The sequence below is a fragment of the Poromitra crassiceps genome (genome assembly GCF_964638095.1).
Source record: "Poromitra crassiceps genome assembly, chromosome: 9".
Taxonomy (NCBI): Eukaryota; Metazoa; Chordata; class Actinopteri; order Beryciformes; family Melamphaidae; genus Poromitra; species Poromitra crassiceps.
Window position 1 is genome coordinate 53,508,824 of NC_139630.1, and position 15,000 is coordinate 53,523,823.

Below are 15,000 nucleotides of genomic sequence, written 5' to 3' on the forward strand. Positions count from 1 at the left end.
CAAGTGGTCAATAGTTTAGACCAGAGCCGTGTAGATAGAAGAGACCCGACATCTCCATTCACTCCAATGGACCAGTTTTTTACTCTCAAGAGTTCCAGGAAGTAAGGTCCTGGATTAAGCAGCACTGTCGAGTTGCAGCAAAATAGACAGTTTGTGTTGTACTCTGAAAGGGTTTTTCATCCCTTGAATCAAATTGTACATTATCAGCTTTATTTTAGCATGCAAAAGTAGCGCGAGACCCATTCCTGGCTGTTCATTGGCTAATGAGTCTCGCATTTTGGTCCTCCGCTGACGCCACTCTCTCTCGAGAGAGAGAGGACACTAGTTTAGACAAGACAGTCCAAATGGAAAGTTACATTGTTGCAGTAGCATGGAATTTAGCACTCTTTTGTAGGATTGTACTATGTTGGGGGGGGTTTGTGGTGTTGCAGACTGAATACAAAATGGATAATTAATTTGGGGATTTATTGTTAACAACCTAGACAAAATATCCCATGACAAAAGGAAAACGTGTTTTGAGAAATGTTGCAAATTAATTGAAAATGAAATGTAGAAATAGCATATCGTAAGTGACAAACCCTCTGAGTCCATATGTTGAACACACTTTAGCTATTTAGCAATTACAGCTTTGCGTCTACTAGTTGGACATTGCATATCACCTTGGCTCATCTGGATTTTGGAATTTTCCCCCATGACTTGTGTAGAAACTGCTTGAGGTGTTGGTTAAAGGTATAGCCTCAGCAAGTGGGGCATCGGTAAGAATGAGGAGGACCAGAGGAACATATGCCAAGGGTTTTATTTAGACAGATTCCTTGGTGTGTGATGGAATATCCGACAGGTGTAGATTGATGTAAACAGATGATACAGATGATTTTACCTAAACACAAAAAGGTATTAACAAAGGTTTCAAACAAACAAGGGAAAACATTCAACTGTAAAGTAATAATACATCTAATTCAAATATACAAAAGGAAATAACTAACTATAACAAGACTTACTGGCAATGATGCATCTGCACATTGGTGAACATCAAGGGAAGGCCAAAGCAGCCTCCTCCACTGCTGTCTGGAGCCTACTGAGCCTCACCCAATCAGCCGTCCTTTATTGAGCCCAGGTGCGGCCCAATCAGGGCCCCAGGTGTGGCTGATTGGGTGAGGCTGAGCTGGTGGGGGGATTTTGTACAGCCGCCCCTCAAATATAGCATTATATTTGATAAATAAACTCAGGTCAGGGTCCAGAAAATCCAGGGTTAGATCACCCAAGGGAGATGGGCGTCCCGCCGCCCCATGAAAAACAAGTTTTGGGTTCACAGGCTCCAGGTCAGGCAGTATGGTTGAAGGGCACCACGGGTCCGGAGGGCGTCCAGGGGGCAGGTCAGTAGGGTGGAGCAACCCTGGACGATGGCCCAGACGCTGATGACACAGGTAGCAGCACCCTTCCGGAGGCCGACCTGGATGCTGGTGGTGGAATGGTGCCCGAGCAGGAGGTCTAGGGGGCACTGGGGCTAGAGCCGGGGGGGCCACCGGTGCAGGGGGCACCGGGACTGGTGCCAGGGGGGCCACCAGGGCTGGCGGTGCGGGGGGCACCAGGACTGGCGGTGCGGGGGGCACCGGAACTAACGGTGCGGGGGGCACCGGTACTGGCAGTGCAGGGGGCACTGGGACTGGAGCCAGGGGGCCCACTGGGACTGGCGGTGCGGGGGGCACCGGAACTGGCAGTGCGGGGGGCACCGGAACTGGAGCCAGGCGGGCCACCGGATCTGGCAGTGCGGGGGGCACTGGGACTGGAGCCAGGGGGGCCACCGGGACTGGCGGTGCGGGGGGCACCGGAACTGGCAGTGCAGGGGGCACTGGGACTAGAGCCAGGGGGGCCACCGGGACTGGTGGTGCGGGGGGCACCGGAACTGGCAGTGCGGGGGGCACCGGGACTAGAGCCAGGGGGGCCACCGGGACTGGCGGTGCGGGGGGCACCAGGACTGGCGGTGCGGGGGGCACCGGGACTGGCAGTGCAGGGGGCACTGGGACTAGAGCCAGGGGGGCCACCGGGACTGGCGGTGCGGGGGGCACCGGAACTGGCAGTGCGGGGGGCACTGGGACTGGAGCCAGGGGGGCCACCGGGACTGGCGGTGCGGGGGGCACCGGGACTGGCAGTGCAGGGGGCACTGGGACTAGAGCCAGGGGGGCCACCGGGACTGGCGGTGCGGGGGGCACCGGAACTGGAGCCAGGGGGCCCACCGGGACTGGCGGTGCGGGGGGCACCAGGACTGGCAGTGCGGGGGGCACTGGGACTGGAGCCAGGGGGGCCACCGGAACTGGCAGTGCGGGGGGCACTGGGACTGGAGCCAGGGGGGCCACCACCGGGACTGGCGGTGCGGGGGGCACCGGGACTGGCAGTGCAGGGGGCACTGGGACTAGAGTCAGGGGGGCCACCGGGACTGGCGGTGCGGGGGGCACCGGAACTGGCAGTGCGGGGGGCACTGGGACTGGAGCCAGGGGGGCCACTGTGACTGGCGGTGCAGGGGGCACCGGAACTGGCACCAGGGGGGCCACTGGGACTGGCGGTGCGGGGGGCACCGGGACTGGCAGTGCGGGAGGCACTGGGACTGGAGCCAGGGGGGCCACCGGGCCTAGCGGTGCGGGGGGCACCGTAACTGGCAGTGCAGGGGGCACTGGGACTGGTGGTGCGGGGGGCACCGGAACTGGCAGTGCGGGGGGCACTGGGACTGGAGCCAGGGGGGCCACTGGGACTGGCGGTGCGGGGGGCACCGGAACTGGCAGTGCGGGGGGCACTGGGACTGGAGCCAGGGGGGCCACCGGAACTGGCAGTGCGGGGGGCACTGGGACTGGAGCCAGGGGGGCCACCGGGACTGGCGGTGCGGGGGGCACCGGGACTGGCAGTGCAGGGGGCACTGGGACCAGAGCCAGGGGGGCCACCGGGACTGGCGGTGCGGGGGGCACCAGGACTGGCGGTGCGGGGGGCACCGGAACTGACGGTGCGGGGGGCACGGGTACTGGCAGTGCGGGGGGCACTGGGACTGGAGCCAGAGGGCCCACTGGGACTGGCGGTGCGGGGGGCACCGGAACTGGCAGTGCGGGGGGCACTGGGACTGGAGCCAGGGGGGCCACCGGGACTGGCGGTGCGGGGGGCACCGGGACTGGCAGTGCAGGGGGCACTGGGACTGGAGCCAGGGGGGCCACCCCAGGAAGGTAATTACCATATTGGTAAGCCTGGTGGTCATAACGTTGTTGGAGTTGCCTTACTTGGGCTGGCCAACCTAGGGGTGCTGGGCCTACCTGCATAGGATCAGTTGCCGGGGCCCACTGGAATGGAAAAGGCGCTAGCGGAACCTGGAATGAAGGAGGCACCTGGAGCAGAGGAGGTGCAGGTGGCACCTGGAGCTGTGAAGGTGCGGGGAGCACCTGGTACTGATGAGGTGCGGGGAGCACCTGAGGCGGAGGAGGTGCAGGGAGCACCTGAGGCTGAGGAGGCGCCTGGAACAGCTGAGGCGGAGCAGGTGGCGCAGGGAGCACCTGAGGCTGAGGAGGTGCAGGGAGCACCTGAGGCTGAGGAGGCGCCTGGAACAGCTGAGGCGGAGGAGGTGGTGCAGGGAGCACCCGAGGCTGAGGAGGAGGTGCAGGGAGCACCTGAGGCTGAGGAGGCGCCTGGAACAGCTGAGGCGGAGGAGGTGGCGCAGGGAGCACCTGAGGCTGAGGAGGTGCAGGGAGCACCTGAGGCTGAGGAGGTGCAGGGAGCACCTGAGGCTGAGGAGGAGGTGCAGGGAGCACCTGAGGCTGAGGAGGCGCCTGGAACAGCTGAGGCGGAGGAGGTGGCGCAGGGAGCACCTGAGGCTGAGGAGGAGGCGCCTGGAACAGCTGAGCCGGAGGAGGTGGCGCAGGGAGCACCTGAGGCTGAGGAGGAGGCGCCTGGAACAGCTGAGGCGGAGGAGGTGCAGGGAGCACCTGAGGCTGGGGAGGAGGCGCCTGGAACAGCTGAGGCGGAGCAGGTGGCGCAGGGAGCACCTGAGGCTGAGGAGGTGCAGGGAGCACCTGAGGCTGAGGAGGCGCCTGGAACAGCTGAGGCGGAGGAGGTGCAGGGAGCACCTGAGGCTGAGGAGGTGCAGGGAACACCTGAGGCTGAGGAGGAGGCGCCTGGAACACATGAGGCAGAGGAGGTGCAGGGGCCGCTCCTCTTCGGTACACACTCTGCTCTATCGTGTCAAGCCTCCTGCTAACCTGCATCAATAGGTGTCTATGGTGCTCACCAAGTTGATATGGTGCAGGTTGGCTAGGCTGTCTCCCAGGTGTATGCCCGACCACATGGCAACAACACTGTGTTGGGGGATGGGGTTGGAAGGTTTGTGCTACTGAAGTAGAGTAAAAGGCTGGATAATATCCATATTGTTGATGGTATCCAGGTGCCCACCTTGGTCCCTCTGCTGCCCACCTTGGTCCCTCTGCTGGTTGCTGGTTCCTCTGGTCCATTCCCACTTGCTGAGGCCAATCCGGCTCGAAGGACCATGTAGAAACTGCTTGAGGTGTTGGTTAAAGGTATAGCCTCAGCAAGTGGGGCATCGGTAAGAATGAGGAGGACCAGAGGAACATATGCCAAGGGTTTTATTTAGACAGATTCCTTGGTGTGTGATGGAATATCCGACAGGTGTAGATTGATGTAAACAGATGATACAGATGATTTTACCTAAACACAAAAAGGTATTAACAAAGGTTTCAAACAAACAAGGGAAAACATTCAACTGTAAAGTAATAATACATCTAATTCAAATATACAAAAGGAAATAACTAACTATAACAAGACTTACTGGCAATGATGCATCTGCACATTGGTGAACATCAAGGGAAGGCCAAAGCAGCCTCCTCCACTGCTGTCTGGAGCCTACTGAGCCTCACCCAATCAGCCGTCCTTTATTGAGCCCAGGTGCGGCCCAATCAGGGCCCCAGGTGTGGCTGATTGGGTGAGGCTGAGCTGGTGGGGGGATTTTGTACAACTTGCAAGATGGACGGGGAGCATCTGAGCAGCTGTCTTCAAGTCATTCCACAGATCTTTCAATATGATGCAAGTCTGGACTTCCTCTTGGCCACTCACAGACCTTCACATTCTTGTTTTGGAGCCATTTGAGTATTTATTTGTCTCTGTGTGTGTGTAGGGTCATGTTGGAACATAAATGGCCACCCCAGCCTAAGGTTCTTGGCCTTCTGAAGCAGCTTCGCCTCAGGAATGTGCCCGTATTTGGTTCCAGTCATTGTTCCCTCTGTTCTTACAAGTCTTCCAGTCCCTGCTGCTGGAAAACCACCCCACTGCATGATGCTGCCGTCATCATGCTTAGTGGTAGGGGTTGCTGTTAGATGTTCCCAGTCCCTGCCAGACAGAACGCTTTGCATCATGGCGGCTGATGAGTTCCATTTTTTGTTTCAGACCACATAATCTTTCCTCTCGTGCTTTCAGAGTCTTTTTCAGCCTCCAGTCTTTTTTCCAGAGCCTTTTCGCAAACTTTTTTGCAAAAACTTGGCAAAAACTTTGCAAACTGTCAGGTGCCTGTTTTTCACCAGTGTCTTCTTTCTGGCCGCTCTACTCTACACTGACTGCTGCACTGACTGTTCTTCCTGCAAGATCTCTTGTCACAGCTCCGAGCTGTAATTGGGGTTTCTCCCTAACCAAGTTCCTTCTTGCCTGGTAGCTCCGTTTGTGTGGAAGACCAGACCAAGATCAAACCGATTTGGAGAGACATCTCGAGGACGTCTCAAACAATTTGGATGTTCCGTCTTCACTCAATTTGGAGTGTCTCTGTCTTTGGTTAAATACTTATTGACTCAAAACATTTTGATTTTTTTTTACTACATAAATGAAAAATGAATTTAACATCCACCCTGACATATTGGTGTATTTGTGTGAGGATTAGTGAGAACAATCCCAATATAATCCATTTACAATTGAGGCTGTAACACCACAGAAAGCAGAACACTTCAAGGGGGATTGAAATCTTTCTGAAGGCACCGAATATAAATTCCCTGTAAAGCACTTTTCAATGCAATTCTTGCTTGCAATGCTGAGACTCTATTCACCTTTATGTTCCAACAGAGGGGTCAGCCAGTTACTTCCTATTGTGTTGACACTTCCTGTGACAGTACAGTACTAGTGAGCAGGTAAAACAGACGGTGTTTTGAACAGGACGTCATAACACAACTGGGTCAAGTGGGCGGGGCTACATAAGGTGAATAGCAGCTGTTCCCAACCTGTGACCCTCAAAGTTATTGCAACTGGGCACCAAATCATTTGAAAATCATTTGCAAAACATCTTCGTCTTTGTCAGGGGAAAAAAGTAATTATTATTATGTATGAGAGAATGCATTCCTCCATTGTTTAATGATACTGGTTATTTAATTTGTAACCAATTATTAATTAATTACCCTATTGCAGACAGCCTCTCATTTGTAGTTTCTGGTTTCTGTGTGGTGCTGATGGACAGCTCCCTTAACTCTTCTGAGAACACATGATCTGGCCTCTGTTCTGCACTGTACGGTCGGACGTGGGCCGCAAACATTTCTGAAATGTCCATGTGTGGGCCATGAGTGGGCAAAGGTTGGGAAACGCAGCTGCTCTAAGAGGTTCAGCAACAGCGTTTGTGCCCAGAGGAAGAGAGAACCGTATTGGATTCGACCATGAATGCAGAGCAGAATGCAGACTTGAATCAGCCTAGTGAAATATTGAGTTTTCCTGGCTCTTTCCCTCCAGGCTCGGGGTAAGAAGCGTCAGAGAGGCTGGTTCCAGTCCTCCCACGTCAAACTGCTCGGTCCTTCCAGCGGCAAGTCCACCCCCGCTCCTCTGCCAGGTAACGCTGCCCCACTTTGACCAGGAAGTCTCACTTTCAGCTTATTTTTTTTTATTGTTTTGTTGTGTGCTTATAAAATACTGTCTGCTGTCTCTTGTTGGTAGAAGAAGACAGATATAGAACGCTGCCATTTATACAAAGCAATCTCCCACTCAATTGCTGATGTGTCTGGCTGTATCTTTCTATGTTTGGGTAGTTTCACTGTAAGAATGTCCAGTCAGTAACCCAGAGAACGCTATAAAATCCTGGCATTTTCAGAAAAACTGCTGCCTATTTTAGATTCAGCACACTGAACCGTCATACTGATTAACAGACACAACTGTCAGTTCAGCTCCATGTCACTTTCTCCTTCTCACCTCCTCGTTACACAGTGTGCCAAGTCATCGCCATGTACGACTATACGGCTGCCAATCAGGACGAGCTGAGCTTCTCCAAGGGTCAGCTGATCAACGTGCTGGACAAGACCAACCCTGATTGGTGGAAAGGAGAGACCAACGGGGTCACCGGCCTGCTGCCAACCAATTATGTCAAGATGACCACCGAATCGGACCCCAGCCAGCAATGTGAGTCAGCCTCGGGCATTTTTTGCTATTGCTGCACTGTCAGAGCTTTTCAAAGAGGGATGATATTTTCTGTCACACCCGTTGACCGGTGACATTAATAATTCATCCACACATACTGTATATGCAGTAAGCAGAGGAATTCAGTTACGGACATAACTTGAAAACCATCAGTTGTAGAAGGACACTTCTGTCTTGTCACTGAATAATGTGATCGGTTGACTTGGCTCACTCCAGGTCCAGTAGATTCCTCATCCATGCCAGAGCATGGTGAGAAAAATGGTAAGTAGAAAAGAGTGGGTTTCTGTCGATCACTCTGGGATCTCTGGTGGACAGTTGAACACAGTGCACTTTAAAGGCTCACTCCCTAATAATAATAATAATACTGTGCTTTGATATATATTAACAGTGTTGGGCAAGTTACTTTCAAAATGTAATATACTACATATTACTATTTACTTTAGTGGCTATTTGCATAAAACACACAATTGTATTAGGAAATGATTGTATCTTTATTTAAATATCTGCTTTGACAAAAAGAATGTAACTCAATTTGTAACTTGTCACTTGACAAAGTAGCTGGTATAATACTACTGAAATCCTATTGTAATAAGTTATATTACTGAGTTACTGCTGACAGTATATGTAATAGGTTACTTTTGTAATGAGTTACCCCCAACACTGCATATTAAATTAAATTGTATAATGCTGTATAAAGATACTGTAGCATTCAGCCTTCAGATACCGACCGGTCCAGTCAGGGAGTGCTTGAATTAACTGTGAACAAAATTGAGCGGTTCAATTTCCTACAGTATTAGTTCAACCAAGCCTGTCTGCCTGATAGCGTTTGGACCGGGCCTTTCAAGTCTCGCTGCGTTGACTGCACCAGCAACTTGATTGCTGTCCTTGCCAGCAAATCATCCGGTCACGGAGCAAAGCCGCCGTTCCACTTGCGTTCGTCCCCCAACGCTGATTCCCTTCCGGCATGTCTGAGCTTCACTTTGACCGGGAATGTGACGGATGGAGACGATCTTAGGTCGCTTTGTGAGGAGAAGACATTCTAAGGCACAGCTTCTGAATACAAATGCGGTGGTAGGATAATGAGGTCACTGGAGGAGGCCTTCGAAATGGACTACTGTGCACTTCATGCTATCATGTATAATTATGGACAGTACAGTGAAAAGTTCACCTTTGGCTTTGGGCATAACCTGATCTGGTTTGGGTGGGTGGGTGTGTGTGTGAGTGAGCGCGTGCGTGTGTGTGTGTGCACGGGCACGCTTTGTGTGTGTGTGTGTGTGTGTGTGTGCATGGGCACGCTTTGTGTGTGTGTGTGCGTGTGTGTGTGTGTGTGTGTGTGTGTGTGTGTGTGTGTGTGTGTGTTTAATCCGTATTCATAGCAAGTGTTGTCTGGTCTCCACACAGCAGTGTAACTCTGTTAACAGGAGTGAACACCCTGTACGTTTAATTAGGACAAACTCATTAGCGCTGCACACACACAAACACAATGAAACTGTAATTCTGATGAAAATGTTTCAACTTTTACACACACGCGCACACACGCACGCACACGCACACGAGGTCTGCGGCCCACTGCGGAAAGAAATCCGAGAATTACAACCATGCTCCAGCTGTAACGATAATTAACATTTCCATATGAATGCACACCTGCATGTCAGCCGTGTAAGAGTATTAATGTCTGCTGTCTCTCCTTCTCTCTCCATCCACCTCTCCTCCATCTCACTGGCCTCCTCCTCTCCCTGTCCTCCACTACATCTCTCCCTCTTTGTTCTTCCCTCTGTAGGACAGTAGTGCTGGCTTTCCTTTCTCCTCTTCCTCCTCCTCCTCCTCCTCCTCTTCCTCACCCTCCTCCCTGAGCCAATCAGAGCTCAGAATGCCCTGAGCCAATCAGAGCTCAGAATGCCCCTGTCGCATCAGGAAGCCCAGCTGCCAGCAAGAACAGCCCGGCTCTGAGGCTTTCCGCTCTCCACCTCCCTCTCGTTTAGGACTGTGGTGTTCTGTTCTCTGCTCCTCTTGCTTTTCATTTGAATCCCTTTTTTCTTTTCTTTATTTCTCTTTTCTCTCCTCTGATGTTTTCTCTAACCCACTAACCAAGAGGAGTGAGGCAGAGGCAGCTAGACACGATTATGAGTTTTAGAAGCTTTTGTCCCTCTGCAACAATGTCAAAGGCATGGACTGTGTAGTTTCTGTTATAGACAAATGAAAATATGGATCATAACAGTTTGGTTATCATTGAAATATATTATTATGTAAAATGGCATCCTGACTAATGAAGTCGTTTAGTTTTCTAATTCAAGGCTATGAGTCAACATGATGTAGACGTTTTGAACAGGGTCGCTCATTCTTGCACTAACAACATTAAACCTGGCTAAGATATGGACCAATGTAAAGATTTCAGTTGATTCATTCTATCTGTGTTGCTTAATCACAAATAACCTCGCTGCTTGCTAATTGCATTGCTTGGATTAAAAACGATTCATTTTTATTATTCAATTCGTTAGGCACACTTCCATAATACGGTAGGGCTGTTTGCAAGGTTTAGACTCGTTCAGTGTTGAATTGTAATATCACCAGCAGAAACACAAAACAAAAACAGCTGTTCTTAGCGTACCAGTGTTGTAAAGGTAGATTCAGAGATATGACGCAACAACACCTGCTGAAACTCACGTCCAAGTTTTGCCAAGTTTGAACCTCAAAAAAACACGAACAAGTCTTCCACTACACTTTGAAGGGGAAATCTGCCACTTTTCAACCAGCTTTATATCATCACTAAATCGGTAGTATATGTAGATGAAGAATGTTTAACTCCGCCCCTGCCAGCTGGTATGGCTCGTTAAGGCTCGTTAAGGCTCTCCATCCAGTGTCCCCGGATGCACACATACAAAAAAGAGTTTAAACACAATCTGTAGCTCGAATAACAGCAATGCTCCGGCACAGCTTCAAGATCCCCCAGAGACACAGAGCACATTGAAAACAACTGTTGTTGTGTTTCACACTATATCCCGATTTCGGATAGAGATAGAGAAAAGGTTCAAAAGTGGCAAATAGTTCCTTTAATTGGCTACTTTCCTCATCCACACCTATGCAATCATTTGGAGTGAGCACTCCACCACACGAAAGGTGCTTCACTTTGGTAGCAGTATTGTTAGCGGTAGCATTGCTTGGCATATTCCCTAGGTTCATGTACTGCAAAAACAACGTGCCTCACTCTTGTCTGTGCATTAAATGTATATAAAATATCACAGAACTGATAATAAAGAGAGATTTTAACATGGCCATGTGTCAATTGCTTTTGATAAGACCTTGACCTTGCAATTATTCATTCATATGCGGTAGCGTTGCGTATTTCCTCTGAAGTGTTTGTGCGTGTGTTTGCAATGCACATGCACTTGTGTGTGTGTGTGTGTGTGTGTGTGTGCGCGCGCGTGTGTGTGTGTGTGTGTGTGTGTGTGTGTGTGTGTGTGTGTGTGTGTGTGTGTGTGTGCACACGTGTGTTTTAGGGTGTGCTGACCTGATGACGCTGGACACCATGACACCCCAGGAGAGGAAGAGGCAGGGCTACATCCATGAGCTCATCCAGACAGAAGAGATCTACCTGGAGGACCTGGAACTGGTGCTGGAGGTAAACTCTGCAGTACACACATATTCAGGGATCCTCAACCTTTCTGTCGGATTTAACCCATTGATACCTGATGCAGCATTTGTGTGTGTATCCCTTTAAGACCGTGAACCGCGTGACACGGTCTTAAAGGGATACACACACAAATGAGGGATATACCGTAAATTCCGGACTATAAGCCGCACCTTTTTTCCCGTTTTTTGGGCTTTTTTGGCCCCTGCGGCTTATATAACGGTGCGGCTTATCTATGGATTTAAAAAAAAATAAAAAAAAAATCTCTCTTTTTTAGCACTCTTTCTAACTATAAATCCACTTCTGTTTTAATTTCCTCTCTTGCCCTCTTTTCACCACACCGCGGACACTGTGTGCACTGTAAAAAAACAACACAGGTGGTGTTGTGTTATGTTGTTTTGTTGAAATGTTAATAAATGGGAGCTTCCTCAAACAGCCATCTCTTTCCCGACAATCCCCTCTGTGCATGAACCCTTACATATGGTAATTAAACATTAAAACACAATAAAAAAAAAAAAAAAAAAACCCATTAAAACACCCGCGGCTTATAGTCCGGTGCGGCTTATATATGTAAAAAACAGTCAACTTTGCAGGTGCGGCTTATACACCGGTGCGCCTTATAGTCCGGAATTTACGGTACACACAAATCCTGCATCGGGTATCAATGGGTTAAAGCACTTGCATTGTTTATAATACATATCTCTCACTCTCTCTCTCTCTCTGCATGTGTGTGTGTGTGTGTGTGTGTGTGTGTGTGTGTGTGTGTGTGTGTGTGTGTGTGTGTGTCCCTCAGGTCTTCCACAAGCCCATGTCAGAATCGGGCCGTCTGACAGAAGCTGAGATGGGAGTGATCTTTGTTAACTGGAGGGAGCTGATCATGTGTAACACCAAACTACTCAAGTAAGCACCGTCGGCACACCACCTTCATAACCCTTTGAACCCATAATGCTGCGTGACATGTTTGTGTGTGAAAAAAATAAAAATAAAATAAATACAAATTAATTAATTTCATCATCATAACCTGTTGTGCGTGGCAGGGCCCTGCGTGTCCGTAAGAAGACCGGTGGCGAGAACATGCCGGTGCAGGTGATCGGGGACCTGCTGGCGTCGGAGCTCGCCCACATGCAGCCCTACATCCGCTTCTGCTCCTGCCAGCTCAACGCCGCCGCCCTGCTGCAGAGCAAGACGCACAACCAGCCCGACTTCAAGGACTTCCTCAAGGTACGCCGTGGCGGTGGGAAATGTTATTCTGCAGGATTACTGGATTCGGTATCATTATTCAGTGTGTTGAGGGCAGCATAATCACTTTTTTCTTTTTCATTTTTCAAATCTTAGCTCCTAGGCATCAGTGGAGAAATACTGTTTTATTGAAGTGCATTAACCATGGAATGATTTATGAGAGAGCACATGTGGTCTTTCTTCTGTGAAATTGAATAAAATCTCTCTCGCTCTCTTTCTGTCTGTCTGTCTCTCTCTCTCTCTCTCTCTCTCATGAGCAGAAGATTGCCACTAACTACCGTTGTAAAGGAATGCCACTGTCCAGCTTCCTCCTCAAGCCCATGCAGAGGATCACACGCTACCCCCTGCTCATAAAGAATGTATGTGAACACACATATACAGTACACACATATACATGCACAAATACCATCAAGAGGATTCATCTTCCATCATCACAACACTCTATTCACCTTATCATTTGCCCATATAAGGACGCTTCCGCATAATGACATTTTGTAATCGTTCTTCCGTTTTAGACCCGGAAGTAGATTACTCCTGCCTTTATCGTTTTTAGACTTGCCAAAAAGCTGTTTTCAAGGCAAAAAAAAACTGTTATAAAGTTTTAATATTCTTCCGGATGAGAACGTAACATTCCAAATATGTGACCAGTTTATCAGAATAACGCCTATTGGAAATTTTTAACGAGCAGCGAGGACGAGTGCTGGCTGTGAGACTGGTCAGACAACCTAACCCAACAAAATAATAATAATAATAATTCATTTTATTTGTAGTGCACTCTTCATTCAGAAATAATCTCAGAGTGCTACAGAGTTAAAAACATCACAAGCAAATAGTTGCTAGCTTTATCCTGTCTCGGACATGCTACTATCTGTCAACCCCAACTGTAGGCTACTGGCAGTGAGAAAACACTGTCGACTGGCTTTTGTAACTGTAGCGAAGCTTGTGGGCTTGCCTCGTGAAGTGTGCTGGATCGTAGATGAGGGCTCACGGGCCGTGATCGGTCAGAATCACAGAGATGGAGATGGGGACCGAGATGTCGGTCCTCGGACGCGGTTGAAGGAATACCACTCGTGACCTGGCTGGTTGTAAGGCAGTCGATCACCAGGGCCTGGCTGGTTGTAAGATAGCCAGGATTCAGCTCGGGTTCGGATTTGGTCGTGCTTAGGGTAGACATTATGAAGTAGAATAGAGAGGAAGTAGGAATACCGGAAGTATAAGGAAGTACAGCGTCACAGAACACCTTGTTTATATATGTTATGTCTGACATCGCCGATGACCTCACAGGTCATCGATGATGTCATATGCTATGACATCATCGGTGACCCCGTAAAGTCCCGTCTGCCGTCACAGTCAGCCTAGACCGCCTGACGTCGCCGATGACCTCACAGGTGAACTCTGACATCATCATTGATGATGTCATCATCATTACGTCGTTGGCGCGCCGGCTCATGGGCATCGACTGCCCCAAGAACAGGCCTGATGGTGGGCCATTATGGACCCTTTTCTACAGTAACTAACGTTAAATGGCGACCGGGTACAGCCATCGGCTGTTGCCAAACTTCATCCATAGTTTACAGTTTACAATGCAACCGGCCGGCCGGTTAACGCTGAACCGGAAGAACAAATACAATTGCGTCTGACACGGAGGAGAAAAAGTGGGCGTGGCAACATAAGGTGAATACACTAAGGTTTCTCTACCCATTCATTCAAAAACATGCCCCCCTTTGTTACTGATGTTGGCAGCATGATCCAAAAGAAATTGATTCCTTACCCCATCTCTCTCTCCCCCCCTCTCTCTCTCTCTCCCATGCTTTTGTCTTCCTGTTGGTCAGATCCTGGAGCACACCCCGGACGGCCACACGGACCGCGGCCCCCTGAGAGAAGCCTTGGACCAGGCAGAAGAGCTGTGCTCCCAGGTCAACGAGGGGGTCAGGGAGAAGGAGAACTCTGACCGGCTGGAGTGGATTCAGATCCACATCCAGTGTGAGGGGCTCATAGAGGTAAACACACACACCCACACAAAATAATATAATGCAATACATGACACCAAAACACCAAAAAGTAACTTCCCTCATCCACCTGACTCGCTCCTTCCCTCTTCCCTTCATTTCTCCTCACTCCTCCCTTCCTTCTCTTTCTTCTTCTCTCGTTCATTCAGCACTTGGTCTTCAACTCGTTGACTAACTGCCTCGGGCCTCGCAAGTTGATCCACAGCGGCCGGCTGCACAAGACCAAAAGCAGCCGGGAGCTGTGGGCGTTCCTCTTCAACGATATGCTCCTCCTCACACACAGCGCCAAGCCCTTCTCCTCCTCCTCCTCCTCAGGACCAGACAGGCTGTTCAGCCCCAAGACCAACGTCCAGCTCAAGATGTATAAGGCGGTGAGCAGAGAGGCTATGTGCAGATATGAACCACTGATATGAACTCTTTTTTTCTTCTCTTTTTTATATTATTTTGTGGCTTTTTTCTTGTATATTTTTTTACTAGATGGCTTAAATCCTTTCTTTGATCTTCTCCTTCCTCTGGCCATATGTCCGATTGTCCACCCATACATTTGTCCGTCACCCCATTGTCACCTCCAGCCGCTGTTTCTGAACGAGGTTCTGGTGAAAATGCCTTCCGACCCGTCCAGCGACGAGCCACTGTTCCACGTCTCGCACATCGACCGTGTCTACACACTCAAGACTGAGACCTTGAACGAAAGGTACC

General features: G+C 50.2%; 1 protein-coding gene across 1 annotated transcript in view; it reads left to right on the forward strand.

The window, feature by feature from the left end:
• The window catches only part of LOC310782675 (intersectin-2-like), a 62,690-nt gene that overhangs the window by 41,992 nt on the left and 5,698 nt on the right, over positions 1-15,000 (forward strand). Inside the window, exons 29-37 of the mRNA XM_083643394.1 lie at positions 6,748-6,844; positions 7,216-7,407; positions 10,923-11,044; positions 11,847-11,953; positions 12,091-12,274; positions 12,553-12,651; positions 14,125-14,292; positions 14,451-14,672; positions 14,874-14,995. Of these exons, the coding sequence (XP_083499520.1) occupies positions 6,748-6,844; positions 7,216-7,407; positions 10,923-11,044; positions 11,847-11,953; positions 12,091-12,274; positions 12,553-12,651; positions 14,125-14,292; positions 14,451-14,672; positions 14,874-14,995 (1,313 nt within the window). The remainder of the gene's footprint in view (positions 1-6,747; positions 6,845-7,215; positions 7,408-10,922; positions 11,045-11,846; positions 11,954-12,090; positions 12,275-12,552; positions 12,652-14,124; positions 14,293-14,450; positions 14,673-14,873; positions 14,996-15,000) is intronic.